Here is a 20,572-nt window from a genome sequence, read left to right on the forward strand (position 1 = left end):
ACCTATACAAATTATAAAGAGAAGTGAATTATCAAACAGAACTGATAAGTTGGGAAATTATCACTTAGTTTCGCATTTTTAACAGACCACTGGGCATCAAAATGACTATCTTACCCATGGATGGATTGGCCTGGACATTATTAAATTGAAGTACAAAACCCTTTTGATATTTTCTATTTCTTTGTGATACTTTTCTCATGGTTTATCTGCTTTAAGCTTCACTTGGACTTTCGCTATGGTGGTATATTAAAATCTAATCTCACAGCTGAAAAGTCTCATTTGGGAGTCATCAAAAAAAAAAAGTTTTCGATGTACGTAATTCCAAGCACATTTATCACAAAGAAAAGGAACTAGTTTAACCATGTACAAAAACAAGTGGATTATGAGCTCACCTGAGAAATCACCTCATTCTGCAGCTAAATGGATCTGTTCAACAATTATCACTGATGTTAGCCACTAACTCTATGTGTTTCTCGGTTGGGTGAGTTTTCAGGGTTCTGGAGATTGCCTTTATGGAGCAAGCAAACAAGAGGCCAGTTCAAACAGCTTTACTAAGAACAGCTATTTTAAGCTATTTATTTATGTATGTATTTATTTATCTAATTTGAAGAGAAGCCAGTACTTGGAGCAGTATGATATAAATACTCCCCAAGTGAGCAGTTCCTTTTCACTCTGCACTCAGGGCAGCATTAATTTGATTCTATCACGACACTCCACACGGAGTTATATCTATATATTATTTTTATTCCCTTCGTATTTCCCTTATTAGGTCAGTCAGAGCAATAGTGACCTCTATTTAAGGAGGAGCTTGGCCAAAGAGATTAGCTGATTGCCCTTCTGGGAAGCTGACTGGAACCCAAGGAGCAGTGACACATTTAGGCTGGCGTTTCTGCTATTTACACAGCCTTAGTCAACAAGCATATAACATTTGCTCAGTACAGGAAGACTGGCATGCATGACAATGCAGAAAACCACTAACTTACAGTCGTGGGTGCGATGAAACACAAGTTAACTGTGCAAAGGCTGAGGTTAGTGAATCACTGTAAGACTTCTATGTAGGCCAGTTACAACAGGTTTCATGAAGACCTGCACGTGATAAAGACCTGAACTTGATCTAAAGAGTTACTACTTCCATTCTTCAGAAAAGTGGGGTTTCCCAATTGCCATACTCCTGAAATATTAAAGCAAAGGGGGAAGGTCTGATAATTTCTCACAGCTAGTTATCTGCAGACAAGTCACACATGTGAAGAGGTAACATGCAAAGGGAGGGCTAAGAGCTTGACCTCCCTATGGGTCCCTAAGCAAAACCAAACCAAAGCATAGCAAAAATCAGTGATCTCTTTTATCACTACCAGTGGAGTGCCTACTAATCTCAAGCTGTTTCACACTGCCCGAGAGGGTCTAAAATCAAAAGAAGAAACTGCTGGGAGTGTGTATCTCCCTGATGATTTACAGTCACAAACAAATTCATCAGACAAAAAGAGCCATTCATCCTAAGTTTGTTGGTGGTGCCATCAGTGTCACTGGAACAGCACAGTGCCCTGTTGACTTCAGCATGATGGGAAGAGTGTCCTGAACTCAATTCTGTAACAGAACCAGGAAGAGCAGCAAGCCCAAGTGAGACACAGGGCCAAGGAACAAAGGCATGTTGACAGACATTAGTGCCTGAACCTGGAACAACCTTAGCATGCAGTAATGCTCTCATTAGCTAATTGCTTGGTCTTCCAGTGTGTGTGCCAGCTGGCCATGCCTGATGTTCATACAGGTTGGTCTTACGGCATGACATACCTCATTACAGATTCATGCTGTGTGGTGCAGAATTTGGCACCCTGCACTCTCCAGAGTTTGTTACCCAAGAAAAAAAGTTATGTTATTTCCAGTTTACTTTTAGTCTTGTTTTGAAACGGAAGTTTCCTCCATTGTTCTTTCATGCCAGCAAGCCAGCCTGATCACTCTGTGTTATTTTTAAGCCACCATTCCAACATGACATGGTCAGCACCTATCTGACAGCCCACACCTGTGAGCCAAACCCAGCACGGTGGCAATGTCTGAAAAGTCCTGCCCACATCCCATTCATTAATTCTTTTTTATTAGCAAAGGTTTATCAGTCTCAAGAAATCCTAATAATAAAGCCACTCCCATTCTCACACCATATTTCATCCTAAAAGTGGGTTTACACTCCAGGACATGAAGAGGAAGATCACAGCCCTCTCCCACTCTGTTATCATTCCCTAAAGTCAAGAAGATCTTGTCCTGTGTTCATGTTTCAAAGCAGAAAGAGAAGACAATAGTCTTTATCTATGTGGCTCTGTCAAGCATGAGAATGGCTAGGTCCAGATGGAATCCCTGGCCTAATTTCTGATTCAGCATCCACTGCAGCCTTTTGCAGAGACAATGGAAGACTAAACCAGCCTCGAACCACTAAGCCACAGTTTGTAAACCAAGAGATAAGGGAGTAAATAGGTGTACTTCAGTTGTCACACATGTTAGTGCCAAAAACTAGCTTTGCGGTGGCCACCATTTTACAGAAAAGTAATGATGAGTAACATTTAGGTGATTTTTCCAGAAGCACACAGTAGGAGCAGAGTAGAATGAAGATTCAAACCTAGATCAAAGTAGATGATCTATACTACTTCTTGTTAATTCAATCCACAAAGTCAAAACTGATGGGTGCTCTTGAATTTTGAAATTATGGAGAGTCTTGTTTTTGGAGAAGAATGTTTTAAGATGCTAAATGCCTTTAGCTATAGTGGCAGGTGCTACACAAAGAGAAATTCATAGATATGAGAGTGAACATTTTGAGACTGTGACTAGTAAGACTTAACCTGATTTTTTACCCATTAGTTGGGTGGGAGTTAGTGCAGGTGACCACAAAGGGAATAATGAGGTATACTCAGATGCCCAAATACAAGAAGTTGAAAATCAATGTCTCTGTACTCAGAACATTGTAGGACATTCATCTGCCCAGAACAAAGGATAGAAAAAAATCCATTATTATCAGGACAAAATCCATTATTACTAACATACCTCTGCAAGCAAGAAGACTTCTGGAAAATACACAAGTTCCTGTAATTTAACATATTCCTATTATATTCATTCCTGTATGTAATTGTTCCTTTATTTCAAAAAAGACACTTATTATCTATGATATATAAAGTACTGCTCTCACTACATGGATGTGGGGTGTGAGTGTGTGTGTGTGAGAGAGAGAGAGACATGATGTACCAGACACAGATATTGCCTCCAAGTGATTTGCAGCTTCCACTTAAAAACAACCTCAGCCTGATCTTCATAAAATGCATTTTACATTATAAACTGTTAAGGACACATAACTGAAAGTTTTGTAACATAAACTTTACTCCTCAAACTTAATATTTTGTAGTCTAGTCTTTTAATTAATCCAAAAACAACAAACCAGGGTGTGTGAAAGAATAGGATGGTACTTCAGATAGAGATTTCTGGTTCTATGTGAGTGTGTACTGACATAAACATGATTTTAAAGGAACACCAGGGAAGAAATTAAGGTGATGAGGTATTGGAGTTGGGGTTTGGCAAGAAGACAGGGTGAGGATGTTAATGGTATTCAAGGAAGAGAGTGCCATATGCATACATGTTTGCTGGCAGATGAGAACCACAAGTGCATGGTGGAACAAAGACAGGCTGTGACCTATAAGGTGTGGAAGAGTGAGAAATGGTTTTGTGAAAGGAATGGAAAAGACTCATTAGACTAGAACTGAGGAGAAAGAATTAGCGACAAATTCCTCATTTTTCCTTTTATTTATCTTGGGGGCCCCCTCCATTGCCCTTGAAACCTTTGCTTGTACATTGTTCTCACAGCACAAAGGCTCCCCTTGGCTTTAGCTGCATGAGAAACAATCCAAGAATTCTGCAGAGGACTTGTGCAGGAAGATGGACTAACACAATCCAAACTCTCACATGCAATAAACATGTGGCTGTATTGGATAGGATAATAACATTTTTAAAAGAAACGCATCATTTGGGGGCAGGCATTTGGCTCTGTGCTTAAAATGTTGTTTGGAATGCCCGCAACCCAAATTGGCAGGCCTGTGTTTAAGTTCTTGTTCTCCATTTCCAGATTTCTGCTAGTCTGTATCCTGGAAGACAGCAGTTAGTGGCTCTAGGTATTTAGATCCTTGACCACCTGCCCCTAACGCACCTCCTGCTTTTGGACAACTGGCTGGAGGTCCTGGCTTCCAGTTTCTAGTCTTGGATATTGCAGGCATTTGGTGTGTGGGCCTTGCAAAGGTGGTATCTATCTGTTTCTTTATTGCTCTGTCTCTACGTCCTTCAAATAAATTCGAAACATTAAAAAAAAATAAAGCTTTTAAATGAGAAAATGAAATCACCAGAAAGACGAAGGGAAAGGAAGATGAGGAGCAAAGCGAGCAGTGCAATGGTTGCCCAGCAGAAGGACTGTCTCGTTATCCTGCAGGCCTTTCTATCCTCTAGCAGCAGGCAGGAAATTGTGGACTGGAGAAGCAGGACACTGGAAACCAGATGTCCAACCACAAATATGGTTCTAAACAGAAATGTACTGGACTAGAGGAAAAAAAAACCTATCCATCAGTACAGTGAAATAGATATTCAAGTAGCTTCTGCCTGGATCCTAGGCAAAAACAAGAAAAAAGTCATCACAGGGAATTTGAAAGGACTGGCTAATGTTTTACAAGAGTGTAGGGATCTCTATCTATGTCACCTGCCAGGTGCAGAAATCCCCAAGTCAAGACACCAACAGAATATCTAGCCTTGAACAGTGATAATTCTGGGATAATATAAAGATACAAAACCAAAGCCATGCTAGAGAAACATCCCACATTCATGACTATAAGGAAGATTCATAGAAAACCAAGTCTCATTTAAAGAACTCCTTAAAAACTTGTCAAAGTACACGGCAAGCCATCTACCATAGACCAAATTTAGCCTGCAGAAACAGAAAAGTAGAATCTCAAATGGCTTCATAACAGAACTGTAGTCTACAAGAGGACAGAAGGTATGTTTAAGGTGACTGAAGCCATGAAAGAAAACGCACAAACTTAATGGAACAAAACACAATAAAAAAATCAAAAAAGCATTTTACAAGAGAAACATAACTCTTCTAGCAATCAAAAATAGGACAAATTTAAAAGTATCACTAGGTGTTAAGCAATTGGTGAGACAAAGCAAAAGAGAATATTGTGAATTAAAAGATCTGAAAAAACCAAGAATGCAGTGGATACAAATATGAATAATAAAATTAAAGTTAAATATATGTATGTATATACATACACACATAAAGTTAAATATATATGTAATATAGCATGAGATGGCCAATTATACAACTAACAGGAGTTCCAGAAGAAGAGAAGAAGGAACGTGAAGAGATGAATATTTACATATGGAGTGACTTTCATAATTTATGGCAGACATAAATACCCAATTCCAATAGCACAAGCATCTCCAAGAGGAAAAAAATATATAAATTTATCTCCAAAAACAGTGAAATAAAATTGCAAGACACCAAAGACAAAGAAAAATCATAAAAGCAAATGGAGAAAAAAATAAACAATTCAGGAAAATATAATCAATCAATCAGACATTTCAACACAGACAGAGGCAATACCACAAAAGTATTACTACAAAAGAGGGAAACTTAATGTTGAGCTAGAATCCAATGGCCAGCTAAACCACCATTAACAATTGTGAGCGAAATAAGGACATTTATATATACAACTCTGAGTGACTTGCTAATTATCAACATTGATTTTTAAACAAATTTATATGCACTTTGGGAAGGAAAAAATTTAAACTACAGGCAAGGAATTCAATGCAAGGAGAAAAAACATCATATCCGTTATGTCATTTTAAAAATAAACACTTGAAAGAGACACAGATGGTCCCATTTGGATTATTTAGAACACTGTGCTTGGGGAAGGTGAAATAATTGGTATGACTGGACAGGAGCAAATGCTATCAAATGTCTCTATGAAGCTATAAAAATAGAATTGAATTACTGACTTATCCATCAATGTTAATGAATATGACCTGAGTGTCCCTTGGGTACAAACAGCAACACTGCTGATCAAGGGAAAGATGTTTAGAAAGATATTTATACAGAAAAGAATTCCAAAATTTGATTTGGGCAAACACTTTCATTTTGTTGTCCCCTTATTCCAAAATGAAGTTTAGGTATTTGGAATTTGGAAAGTCACAAATAAAACTCAAACTTTAATTTGATGTTGCATTCACAATGTTCACAGTAGAATTCTCAGTCGGCCTCTCAAAAACAACACTGAAAAGTGCAGATTCTTCAGTAGCACTCACATCATAAATGCATGCTTCCAAACTTGCACATACCACTTTTGCTATCTCAAGTTTTAGTCAGGGGAGAATATAATTTGCAATTTGATACAAACTAATCTCTAATTCAGTTCTAAAGGATTCAATATCTTTCTCCATAAATCTAACTCAACACGACAAACAGTGGGATAGTTTTTAAAATTCACTTAAATTATCTCTATATACCTCAAAATAACAATTCTTTCTATGGCTATAGCAAAAAATATCTACTTTTGTACTTTTAGAATTAGGTAACAAGACATAAAAGTCACTCACATTTACTGTCCTACAAATAAGCAATAACAGACAAAACATTACCAAATATTTTTCAGCAGATAAGGAATAGATGAATGGTCTCTTTTTAGAAAATGATAACAATTTCCAAAAATCGATTGAATACATTTGTTTAGTTCAAACCATCAAGCATGTCTTTTGAGTACCTAGCCAAACCTCTTACATGAGGCACACAAGTAGACTTCCTGATGAAGGGCACGTGGGATTTTTCTTTTAAAAATTTTTATTGATTTTTATTTGAAAGGCAGATTTTTACAGAGACATAGAGGTCTTCCATCCACTGGTTCACTCCTTAAAGGGCTACAGTGGTCAGTGCTCAACTAATCTGAGCTATGAACCAAGAGCTTATTCTGGGTCTCACACATGGATTCAGGAGTCAGGAACAAAATATTTACCTCTAATTAGAGGACTGCTATGGTCCAGAGACTTCAGATGTAATGTTGAATTCAAGAAAAACTCATACAAAATTACTCTTAAATATTTATTTCAAAAACAGGTGAAATGAAGAGTCAGGATGCAGTCCTTAAAGCATCTTTCAACCTTTACTCAACTTGCCAGTTCCTTAGGAAAAGTCAGGAGGATTCACAATTTCAGAGAGCCTTCGCCAAGCACTTGCACACTTATCCAGTGGTAAGGAATGAAGGGACTCTTCTGTGTTTCACCGCCCTCTCCTTCTCCCACTGTCCCATGAGCTTTGGGCCACACACAGGCAGCTTCCTTCCCTGCTTCTGTCTGGGGAGAGGCTCTTTGCTGTCTCACAAGAGGCTTCCAAGGATCAACACTGTTCTAGATAATAGAAAGTTAGGTGCTTGACTTGGCTGATTGGAGTTACAAAAGAGCCCTGTGTAGGTAAAAGAGGGAACAAAGATATCTCTACATGACAGTGACCGTGGCAAAGTCTGGCAGCGGAGCAGAGTGGTTCAGAAGTGGGCTGAAGTCACCTACTTAACCTTCTCTGGGCCACTTTCTCTATTATCAAGCAGATAAATATTGCCTATCCAAAATGATGAGAAGCAAGATGAGAAGTTAAACACAGTGTCTGAGACATATGAAGTATACTATGGATAGTTACCATTGTTGCTATTAAGGGTTCTAGAAATAAAATCCATAAGTGAATGGAGAAAGAGGCACTATATTAAGAATAAGCTATATGAGTAAACTACCAAAGTAAGAAAAAGTTTCCATAATTAGAGAAATTCAGTAGATGTATGGAATTTTACAAATAGAACACACAAAAATAACTTCCAGTTTCCTAATAAAAACTTAAAAAGAATAATAGTTAATAACCCTGAGGTAAATACACTTAGTAAAAATCTTTGAATTTTTTAATTGGAAAGTCAGATATACAGAGAGCAGGACAGAGAGGAAGATCTTCTGTCCATTGATTCACTCCCCAAGTGACCTCAACAACTGGTGCTGAACCTATCCGAAGCCAGGAACCAGGAACCTCCTCCAGGTTTCCCATGCGGGTGCTAGGTCCCAAGGCTTTGGCCCATCCTTGACCGCTTTCCCAGGCCACAAGCAGGGAGCTGGATGGATGGCACAGCTGCCTGGACACAAACCAGCTCCCATATGGGATGCTGGCGCCTGAGATGGAGAATTAAGCAGTTGAGCCATCCAGGCACAGTATTTTTTTTCCCTCTTAACTCAAGAAGCCTAACTATTATTTTTCAAAAGTTATCAGTGAAACTTATCTTCAAAAAAAAAAACCACCTTTACAAATTAGGAAAAAGTAATTCACTTTTTGTGAGGAGGTCAAGTGTTGTGCTCAGTCATCCTTTGGTATCTCTGGTTCCACAGCTTGTCCTTTCTCAAAGCTCTCCAATACAATGTCATAGTGTTTGCAGTAAACCTACACACCTTTCCAAACACCTTAAATCATCCTCAGATGACTTATTCTAGCCAATACAATGCAAATGCATGCAAATTGTAGTATTGTTTGGGGATTCATGACAAACATAACAGTCTGTACAAATTCACTACAAATGCAATCCCACCCTCCCCCAAGATTTTTGGTCCACAGTTGGATGAATGCAGAGTTGTGGAACCCAAGGATGTGGATGCAGAGGAGCGACTGGATTCAGCATACAGACAGACAGGGAGAAGGGTAGATTTCAGGGCACACACTTACCAGGGGCTCTGCCATGATGATGCGAATCTTGCGCTCAGCCTGAGTGGTGAAGTTGACGAATAAACTCTTGAGGACATATTCTCCTGGCTTGCTGTCTGGATCCACACTGATGGGTAACATGGTTGGTGGCCCTTTCTCCCTGTGTGTGCCAGAAGCAGGTGGAACTGGTGGCTTGATGTAACCGTTGCCAACTGGAGATGCTGAAAAACAGAATGGATGTTCTTACTGGCTGAAAATAACATCATGAATATTCAGATGGGTTGCATTCCACCATAAGTACAAGGATATGAATCACATAAAAATGTCATACTTTATATCATAACCTGGTTTTATTCTTTAGAAATGGTATTAGAATTTAACTTTTGATCACATATTTGCATCATACCAGATAGATCAAAATTCCTCTGACCAGCACTACTTAAGGCAAATCACACTGCTAGCTTATTGCAAACTGATAAATCAATCATATTTCAGGTGTTTGGGGCATCATTTTTTTATGTATCAGGCAAAAGGACTAAGGAAATGTATATGAGAAAAAAGTAATTGTTGCCCAAGTTTTATTAATAACAGGAGCTCTGTGACTCCTATTCACATGTTAAGATTCTGGGGCTTCCAGAGGTCTCTAAGAACCAATTTTCAGAAGCCCTGTGGCTTTTGCTTGGGAAAGGAACTAACATTGTATTTCAATGCCATCTAAAGAATGGGTTTTACTTTTCACTCTCAACACAGTAGGTATTAAGAGAATGCTGAGGACAAGATAATGATAAAATATGATTTTAAAATAGAATAGTTTTACAGGATTGGAAACAAAGTTCAAGGAAGAGTGTCGAGATAAAAGGAGACTTGCAGTTTGGAAACCAAGATGAGAGGGATGTCATGGACCAAAAAGGAGCAGAGTTCTACATGAAAGCTGAACATCCTTTAGAAAATTACAGTTGTAGACAGCTCTAACTCAAGCCCAGCGCTGAGAAAAACACACATGCACTTTGTTTCCTTTATTGAATCACAAACATATCCCCAGTTGCTTTGTGGATGACTCTCCAGTTCGTTTCCTCTGACATACATTTCCTCTTCCTCTCCAGTTCATTTCACCTGACCTACAGAGGAAGCACCACTTCTTTTTTTTTTTTTTTTTTTTTTTTTTTGAGGGTCCTTTCAGATCTCCAACTACCTCTACAGCCTAACAACCAATAGGAGCCCTCAAGGCAGAACAAGAACATGGACTATGTATTACTTCTTTCATCTTACCATTTGCATCAACACATCCTAGTCTAGGTGCATGGAAATCGATGGCTTTGGTTATGAACGCAGCCTCTTGGCTGACTTTATCCCATCTCATTTACACACAAAATCAATCTGTCTTCTGCCTGATATTCTTTGAAACACCTTTTCCCTCTGAACTGTCAAGAGCATTCAGTTTCCATATCAGATCCCAAATACACGAGCCTAGATTCAAGCTCCCCTGGCAGCCTTCTTGGACCCTGTGCCCAAGCCTTGCTGGTGCTTTAAATGACCCACCAGCATTCCATTCTAACTTCAGGCTTCCTGGCTTCGCCCTTTTGCTTCCATCTTTCCTTCTTTACTCATTAAATCCTCCTGTTATTACTTGGAGTTGGTCCTGAAAGTATAATTGAACTAAGTACCTTCTCATCTGTAGCCTTTGGAAAGTTCCATTATAATGGTGTGCTCTCCCAAGTGCAACACAATAAGTCTTTATACACATTACGTTATTTACTATAAATCATCTCTAAGAGACTTACAGAACTGATACAACATGAAAGCCATGCAAATAATTGTTACATTGTTCAAATAATAAAGGCAAGAAGACAACACTGCAAGTTCAGTACACTTTTTTTTTTCTCAAGTATTTCTGATTGGAGGATGGCTGAGTCCATGGACATGGAACCTGTGCACAGATAAGAAATTACTTTCCTAACTATAAATGGAATCTTGGTTTCTTTCTGTAGGTCTCAGAGTCATTCATGGGGTGTCAGTAGGCCAGTGTCTTCAAGAATGGGTGCAGGGCTGGTGTTGTGGTAAAGCATGTTAATCCACTGCCTGTGATACCCAGCTGCCCATACAGAACATGGATTCTAGCCCCTGTTCCTCTACTTCTGACCATCTCCCTGCTAATGCCTGTGAAAATGGCAGAAGATGAGCTAAGTGCATGGGCTCCTGCTACCCACATGGGAGATTCATAAGGAAATCCAGTCTCTTGGCTTCCTCCTGGCCCAGCAGGGGCCATTGAGGCCATCTGGGAAATAGTCCAGCAGAGAAGACCTCTCTGCCTCTGTGTCTCCTTCTCTCTCTGTAACTCTTACCTTTCAAGCAAGCAAGTAAACAAATAAATAAATAATGAACAGGGTTCAGCATATGCAATAAGAGTCATTAATTAAATGGCACTGGAAATAGCTGACTAAAAGGTGCTACTTATCCTCAAGCTACATATTAAAAAATCAGGCGATGACAATAAAATCCTGGCCACTCCCCTTGCTTTGCCTATAATTGTCACGGCGTAGACACCTTACAAGGCCTCTGGACTCTAAGACAGAGTGCCCTCCTGTTGGAACAAGGTACCTCCCTAACATATTGAGGGCATTACACCAGAGACTGGAATTTGGAAACTTGAAACGTGTACTTGAAGTACAACTATGTATTCTTAGTTTTTCCACAGGTTGAAATCCATTTCTAGGTTACAGAAATAAAGGGGCTGATGGAACACAGAACTGCAAGAACAGATTCATAAGTCTAGGGCTCTAGGGCCCACAAGCCATAACTGTAGTGAGAGAATTTCCATTACAATGACCTCTGGCAGTCCTTCCCCAAGAGTGTATTTCGAATTCAGTAGCTAAAAACCAGACACCATATTATCTGTTAGACACATCTTCCATTTCAGAGGTCAAAGAACTAATTCACTGCTATTGTCAAAAACAAGCACCTGTACTCCAAAGCCAGATAACTTTGTGACTACAAATGTTTGAGTGAAGAGTCTTAGTACGCTGGAGTTATGCTAGCCTTTTAGACAGCAACTAAGGAGACAGTGCCCATCATTCTTCCAAACACCAATCTCCGGGGCAGATGGAGACACAGGATTGGATACTGGGGCAAGTCTCCTTGAATCCAATCAACTTCAAGTTTCAGTTTCTCCTATTCATTCTACCATATTCATTCATTTTGTTATGAATGCTAAATTTTCAAAACTAAACATTGTGACTTGTGACATGGCACCTTTCAAGAATGCAGATTATTTGGTGACAATACAGTTAAGGGCTAAAAAAAAAAAAAAAAAAGAAAGAAAAAAAAAGAAAAAAACCAAAAAACACATGTTCCTTGACCATCAAATTTGAGTGACAAAGTCTGCATTAGTCTAAAAATTAGAAAATTACCTTTAAAAAAGATCATTAGGGGCCCAGCGTGGTAGCTTATTGACTAAAGTCTTCACCTTGCATGTGCCAGGATCCCATATGGGTGCTGGTTTGTATCCCGTTTGCCCCACTTCCCATCCAGCTCCCTGCTTATGGATTGGGAAAGCAGTCGAGGATGACCCAAAGCCTGGGGACCCTACACCCACATGGGAGACCTGGAAGAAGTTCCTGGCTCCTGGCTTTGGATTGGCTCATCTCTGGATGTTGCAGGTTCCTGGAGAGTGAACCAGCAGAAAGAAGATCTTTCTGTTTCTCCTTCTCTCTGTAAATTTGACTTTCCAATAAAAATAAATCTTTGTAAAAAAAATCCTTAGCTCCCATTGACATAATGTTTGCTTTCACTCTATAACTTACACGGTATATGTAGTTTCTAAGGTCAAAACAGAGTTGGTTCATATACATATCCTACATCTATCCAGATTCAATCAACCAACTGGATGGAAAATATTCCAAGAAAATGCCTCTACTGAACACATAAATTTTTTTCTTCCCCTATACAGTGTGACAAAAATTTCCATGTTATTTAAACTGTAGTGAGTATAAATAAATTGGGGCTATTTAAAGTGCACAGGATGATTGTATAGGTTCTATACAATTACTACAGCATTTTACATAAGGAGCTTCATCATCAAAGAATTTAGGTAGATTTATCCACATTCCACATGAATATTGGCAGACACTGATAATCTGGAAATAGAAAGTTCTAAAGAAGAAGTATTACTCCTACGGGTAGAAACACTAGAAACAATAGAAGAGACAAAGAATGGAATAACTTAAAGACGCAGTTGCCTGAACCTGCTGGTCCCCAAGGATGAAGGCACTGAGGACTCCATCTAGCATGTGCTCTTAATTCATTTTCATGAGGATGACCCTAAGTCCCACAAAAAGGTAAAAATAAGTGGGTAAAAGATTGATAATAAATTGCCAAAAGGTTTCCATTTCAAAAAGATGTAAACTTTTTTTTTTATTGTGTAATACAGATCAATCCATGCCCCTAAAGATCCAGCTCCCAAGACTTAAATCCACGGTAGGCACTGTGGTGCAGTGACTTGAGCTGCTGCATGTGGCAGCAGCATACTGTATCAGAGTGCGAGTTCTAGTCCTGGTTACTCGCTTCCATTCCAACCTCCAGCTAATACACGGGAGCAGGCAGAATATGATCCAGTCACTTGGCTCCTTGCCCATCTACATAGAGATCAGGATGCAGTTCCTGGCTCCTGGCTTCTTTCTCGCTCAGGTCAAAAGGCTGTTGTGGCCATAAGTGGAAGCAAACCAGCAGATGGAAAATCCCCCTGCCCTCTTTCTCCATCACTTTGCTTTTTGAGTAAGAGAAATTTAAAAACATTTTTAAGAATTAAATCTAGTTCTTCATGGATCTCCCTTTAAATTGAAATTTACTTTTTTTAAAAAGATTTATTTATTTTTATTACAAAGTCAGATATACAGAGAGGAGGAGAGACAGAGAGGAAGATCTTCCATCCGATGATTCACTCCCCAAGTGAGTCGCAACGGCCAGTATTGCGCCAATCCGAAGCCAGGAACCAGGAACCTCTTCCAGGTCTCCCACGCGGGTGCAGGAACCCAAGGCTTTGGGCCGTCCTCGACTGCTTTCCCAGGCCACAAGCAGGGAGCTGGATGGGAAGTGGAGCTGCCGGGATTATAACTGGCGCCCATATGGGATCCCGGGGCGCATTCAGGGAGAGGACTTTAGCCACTAGGCCACGCCACTGGGCCCTGAAATTTACTTTTGATTGCAGAAGCAAAATAGAACATGGGCTCTGGAACAGCCACACTTAGGCCCTGTTTTCAACTTTGCTAAGGCTAGAAGTGATGAGATTTTCTATTTCCCCCTGAGGTGCTTCCCTGCTCCTTACTCCTGACAAGCACATGTTTACCACTCAAGGAGCACATCAGAGTCTCCTTGTCACCTGGCTGGGGCTAGGTGGGGCTCTCCTCTTCAATAGGGCCTACACTTGCAGTGCCACTCAACTGCTCTGAGCTAGGGCCAGCTTGCTCTTTATTCTAGGGCTGAAAGTAGAAAATGGAATCACTTGCCATAAAAGGGTCCTGACAGTTTGTCCAGCTCATCTTCCCCACCCAAATACAGGGGTCTCTAAAAAGCTTGTGGAAGATAAATAGTATGAAAAAATACGCTCAGATTTAAAATTTTTCATTGCCCCAAAGTAAGCTTATCTGTTACTTCTGTTTATCCACAAACTTTCTAAAGTATTCTCATGAGTGCTGAAGGAACAATTTTTTGTTGTATTGAAAACTTCCTTTGAATGTCCTGCCTATGGGTAGGGACTGTGGTGCACTGAAGTTAAACCACAAATGCCCACATCCCATAGCAGAGTTCCTGGGATTGAGTTCTGCCTCTGTTTCAGATTCAGCTACTTGCTAGTATGCATCCTGGAAGAAGGCAGCAGACGATGGCCCCAGTGCTTGAGTTCCTGTATCCACATGGCAGACCCAGATGGTGTTCGGAGCTTTAAGCTTCAGCTGAGCTGATTCCTGGCTGTGGGGCACTTGGGGAGTGAACCAGTAGTGGAAGAAAGAGCTTTTCTGTCTCTCTCCCTCTTTTTATCATTCTTTCAAATGAAGAAACCTATTTTAAAAAGATAAATTTCTTGCATAGGATGAATTATTTTAAAGAAATAGTTTTACTTTATTTTGAATTGTCACAAAACACATCTAAAATATACCTCTTACAGTCATTTCTTTTTGTGTGTCTATTTTCATTTATATATTTAGCAGCTTAAAGTATTCAAGCATGATTTCTACTGAACTACGCAAAATTTAGTATAGTCCAAACAGGCTTATAACTCAAGTCATATGTTAACAATTGAGGAGCAGAACAGTTTTAGGAAGGGCGTGCAGAGAAATCTTCAATACCTTAATGAGGAGCAACTACTTTGTGTCCTACCCCGTAAGGTATATGGGAGTCCAAGCTGTTTCCTGTCTGTTTTTAGCTTTCCTTATTGGTCTCTGTCTATATGATCCAATTTTGGGGGGGGCTCTGGAGTAACCCTGATGGTCATTGCAAGAGAGGTAGGGGAGCCAAAGTTGGAACTGTTAGGACCAGAGAAAGCTCCTCTCCCGAATCCCGAAGGAAGTTGACTGTTCTTCGGTTTCTGAGGACCATTCAGGGCTCCTGGCTGTTATTCTGGTGACATTAGATCCTGTGAGGAAGGATCTGAGCTTCTTACCTCAGAGTTCTCAGCCTGCGAGAGCACTCCATTTCCCCAAGGTCTCCTTGGGAATTGGGATGTAGTCCTTGGTGCCCGTACTGATAGCCCCTGTTGAGGATCCGGGAGTCTCCAGGGTTGGGATACAAGCCTCCTTCTGTCCTCCTGCTCCACTCTGGTGTCCCACCCTGCTCTGTGAATATGACCTCTTGTTAAGGGGCTGTCAGGATGGCTCTTGGAACCCACTGTATGCCTTTATACTTTTTGCTAATGTCTAATACAGATTCGAGTCTGCTGTCTGTAAGTTACCTGTTACAATCTTGATAGGTTATACTTAACATCTTCCTCACACACTCTAAGAAGGTGGAAGATTTCTCTGCTCTCCTGACCTATTATGGTTACATAGGGTCTTAAAAGCATATCAGGCTTTTCAGTTCCTTGATACAGAGTCATTTCTAAAAATATGGCTTGGGAACAGCCATGTGAAGCATTTTCTAGCTTCAGCTGTATTTTCTTCTTTGTTCATCCCATCATCCTAGCCTCATGTAATAGTTCATTTACTCTGGAAGTTTATCCAACCAGCGCTTCTGGGGTGGGGCCTGATTGGGTGGACAGGAAAGGGCGTTATTTCACTTACTCATTAGGGTTTGCATTAACGAATTGTTTTGAAATTTGTTTCCTCTTCACACTTCCCCATTGAAGTTTTCTTAGACTAGCACGTTTCTATTTTTCTCCATTGTCTTCCTTTTTGTTGATTTTCTTCATTGTATTTTATTCCAAACTATGTTCCTTTTCGATGTTGCTGGGTGGTTTTAGTAGCATTTTATATTTTTATTATCTACACCAAGCATTCTGTTTTAGCTCTCTTGGACATTCATTTCATCTTTAATAGTTTCTGACCACAGATGATCACTTTTTAAACGCGATTCTGCCCCTGACTCCTGGCCCTAATTTCACTGATACTTTAATTTGTGGGTCAGCTGCTTTCTACTCTCTTAGAATATCAGTACAGTTTCCTTAAGTTACAACATTTCCAGGAATGACTATTTTCTAACTAATGCATCATCAATACAGGCATCCTTCTGCAATTTGTAGTTCAGTGACATTTGTATTATACCATTTGAAAGGAAACATTAACTGGAGTTTCTTCACATAACAGTCTGCGAGGCTAATAGTTACAATCAATGTTACAGGGAAACTGACTTCTTCCAATCATATTTTTAGAGACAGAACAGCTTCTCAGAAGGTATCATTCATTGCTCACTCATTCATTCATTTCCAGTAATATCCATCAAATGAATCTGTAACCATCAAGCACTGTTTTAGGTACTGGGAAGGCAGCTTTGCATTGCTTTAAGGAAATTTACGTTGTGCTAAGATGGGGCAGCATCAACTGTTCCGTGTGTACACACACACACACACATCAGACTGCAACTAAGACTAACAGAAAAGAGAGTAAGAACAAGCAGCTAGAGGTACCTGTTCCTCCTCACTTGCCCAAAGTCCTCAGATGCTACAGTTTGGAGCTGCTTCAAAGAGGAATGAAGGCTGCATAGATTCTTGATACTACCCAGGAAAATTCAGACACTCCTGGCAGGCAGGGTCCACCTTTTGATCCACCCCCTTGGCCTATGTGATAGTTCATGTGGAGATGGGAATTTTAATCAAAATGCTCAGTAAGCACAAAGCTTCCCCAATTCACTCTACACCACTCTCCTTGAAAAAGTGATGTTTTGCCTGATTTTTACTGGATTGCAAAGGCAGATATGCACAGGACCAGTTTTACAAAAATATTGAATGCTTTTTCTGTTGTTCTCATTATTAAAATTCATATGCACTGGGAATTAAAAACCACAACAACTCTATTCAAACCCCTTGAGATTCCAAGTGGTAACCAATGGTCTAGAGTAGGTAGTCTTTCTAGAAATGGTAGACTATTTCTACAGCTTTACTTTCTAGAGATCAGTGTAACTGTTCAACAAAACAGAAAATTCCAAGTTTTAGTTCCCGGTGTATTCCGTGCATTCTGAGGGTTGGGATCTTTCTTTAGGTCTACACTTGTGCTCCAAAATTCCTCTTCCACAGGGCTTGTTTCATTTATGGTTATCACAGAAACATTTTATGAAACATAAATGGAAGATGACACAGCTACTGTGAGAACATGTCAAACTGAGTACAGAACAATAATAAACTGTCTATTAATGCATTTGTAAGGGTGCTTGAGAAATCATATGTTAAAACGTACTGCAAACCAAGCAAACGTACTGCAAACTCAAGCCAAGCAAATATCCAGGAAATAAGGCAAAGGAAATTAGAATAAAAAAATCCTCCAAACATGTCAGACAGCAATATTTTCCTCTGAAGACCATTATTAAAAAGTGGAAAATGTTGGGATAAGATGAAGCAATTAGTTTGAGCAACTGAAGAAGATTCAAGTAGTTAACTCAAGATCTGAGTCCATGTGTTTTATTTGTTGATGATATCTTATACGCTTTCCCTTACCTCCAAATCTTTTGAAAACGTATTGGAATAGCACTTATCATGAAGTCTATTTGCTCAACAGACTTTTTAGTCTACAACACATTGCTGTTGATGATGTCACAACACTGTGCCGTAGAGCCCTGGAACTTATCCATCTTGCTCAACCAAACCTTTCTATCCACTTATAACCACTGCCCTCCTGTTCCTGGCAACTACCATTCTATTCTAGGACTCTGTGAATATTTCTCTTAGATACCTTATACAGGTGGAATCATGCAACATTTGTCCTTTTGTGGCAGGTTTACTCAAGCATCATATCTTCAAGGTCTATCCAATAGCTATATTGCAACAACTGCCTTCTTCCTAAAGGCTGCTTAACGTTCTGTTGCATGTATATTCCCAATGTTCTTTACACAATCAATATGTGCTGATATAGTGTTATCACAGTAGCTTCTCAACTGTGTTTAAAAAAAAAAAAAAGAGCATTGTGGCACCGGTGTCTGGGATTCCTGCATCCTGATATCCAAGTACTCGGATTGAGTCTCCGCTGTTTGATCCTTCTGATCCAGCTCCCTACCAGTGCTCCTAGGATGTAGCAGCTGATAACTCATGTACTTGGATTCCTGCCATGCATATCGGAGAGCCAGGTGGAATTCCCGGCTGTCTGCTTTGGGTTTTAGGGAGTGAACCAGTGGATGGAAGAACTTTGTGCTTCTCTCTGTCTCTCTCTCTTTCTGCTTTTCAAATAAAGAAGTCTATCTTTTAAAAAAGAAAATCTCATTTAACAAAACAAAAGCAAACCAGCTACTTACTTAAGATTTTATTAGTCTACATAGAAATTTTATTTTGGCATAAGCTAGTTCTGGGTCTTCAGGGGATGGCAAAATAAAAAGTAAATGTGATTTGGAGAATGAGGTTTCCTAGGAAGAGTTCTTCCAGGAAAGATCAATATATCCTCGGCCTAAGGAGAATCCTTACATCCAGCTGCCTGACCACTCAACTGAAAGTTCTAGCCATTCCAAGGGCTCTGGAAAAGTCTTGGAGTACAAAAAAATCAAGCATTGAGATCTAGAACAAAAATATGAAATCTGATTAATGATGTATCTCAGAAATATTTAGACTCCATCCTTCCCTAGGTGACAGAGCTTTCACCTGTCTGTTTTCTTAAGAGTCAGAGTATTTCAAGGCCTAGTTCTCTATTTACTTCCATCTGAGTCCATCTCAAAACCACTTTGTTTTCCCAAAGACTAAATGTCTGGGAAACAGCCAAGCAGTTTGATGATGAGAAAGTGAGCATGGAGTTGCTGTCCTGTTATCTTTTTTCTCTTCCTCTGCCTTCCCAAGCTTTATCATCGAGGATGACAGTAACACCTCAGTGGCTTCCTTTATAAGTGTCTGTCATCCCCTAAGATGCAATTACAGGGACTTTTCACTGATTTTCAAAGTAGGCACCGTCATCAGTGCCTGAAAGAACATCTGCCAAGATTGGGAGCAAAGGAAGATGAGGTTACACTGACATTTCAAGGTCCTTTCTCATCAAAAGGAGATTGAATAACCTGCCAGAGGCAGATAATCCTGAATTTCAACTTCCTCTTTCTCCCCAAGAGAACTGACAAAGTGCCCTCATTCATGTGCTCCTTGCTGGTCCTTCCCCCTTCCTTCTATCATTTGCTTCTCCTTATTTTCTATGAGCTCAAAATTGCATTAATTTGGACTCCACAAATTCAAAATTTGTGATCAATTGGACAAGACTTCAAATGTTTCGATGTTTACTTTAAGATCTATTGACTTCCAATGGGACTCCTTGACGCTCAGAATCTTTATTTAGCAGGTCAGGCTCACCTGGAGGGCTGGCTCCTGCATCCAGGTAAGGGGCTCAGGTGGGGCTGGGAAGTGTGCATTCCTCATCAGTTCCCAGGGAATGCCAGAGCTCCCGGCACAAAGTTTACCCTGATACCACTGGTGTCAATAAATACGAAAGCAAAGGAGAACAACTAATCCAGTTGACAAAACTGTTTTCAACTTCAATTGTCTACCAAAACAACTGGTAGCTTTGTAGCTCCCACAACAAAGCTTATACTTTACAGGTTAAATACAGTGGAAAAAACAGTGGATTTGGAGTCAAAGGTCGGAGAGCCAGTGTGGCTCTACATGACCTTGAGGAAGGAACTTGAATTAACTGGGCTCTAGAATCATCACTTGTTAGTCTTTTTGGATTTATTTATTTTATTTGAAGATCTGAGTGACAGTGGAGAGAGGGAGCTAGACAGAGGAGAGATGTTTCATCTTTATTCCTGAAAATGCCTATAAAAGCCTAGGCTAGGCCAGGTTGATGCCATGAGCCTAAAATTCAATCCAGGTTGTCAGGGGCCCATGTATGTAGGCTGTCGTCTGCTGAATTTCAAGGCGCAATTAATAGGCAGCATGACTGGAAACAGAATGACTGGGACTAAAATCAGCACTCCATGTTGGATGCTGGTGTTGCAAGCAGTGGCCTAACTCTGTACCACGATGCTGGCTCCATTATCTGTTATTCCTAAAGCAGCTAGGACAGGCTATCATTTCAATATGTGTAACCTATGACTATACCAGAAATGCTGTGAAAATACATCACTTATTCTAAACATCCACAGTTCAAATATTTAATAATGATTCCATTCCTTTTCCTTGAATTGATATGAATTATTGAGGCCCTGTCATTTGTCAGTCATATAGTAGGG

At 39.9% G+C, this 20,572-nt stretch overlaps 1 protein-coding gene across 5 annotated transcripts in view; it reads right to left on the reverse strand.

Moving 5' to 3' along the window:
• FRY (FRY microtubule binding protein) overlaps positions 1 to 20,572 on the reverse strand; it is a 440,002-nt gene that overhangs the window by 198,630 nt on the left and 220,800 nt on the right. For all 5 annotated transcript variants that reach the window (XM_058670891.1, XM_058670892.1, XM_058670888.1 and 2 more), the window contains one exon: positions 8,762 to 8,961. In XM_058670891.1, the coding sequence (XP_058526874.1) occupies positions 8,762 to 8,881 (120 nt within the window). In that variant the 5' untranslated portion in view covers positions 8,882 to 8,961. The remainder of the gene's footprint in view (positions 1 to 8,761; positions 8,962 to 20,572) is intronic.

The sequence above is a fragment of the Ochotona princeps genome, chromosome 12 (genome assembly GCF_030435755.1).
Source record: "Ochotona princeps isolate mOchPri1 chromosome 12, mOchPri1.hap1, whole genome shotgun sequence".
In the NCBI taxonomy this organism is placed as follows: Eukaryota; Metazoa; Chordata; class Mammalia; order Lagomorpha; family Ochotonidae; genus Ochotona; species Ochotona princeps.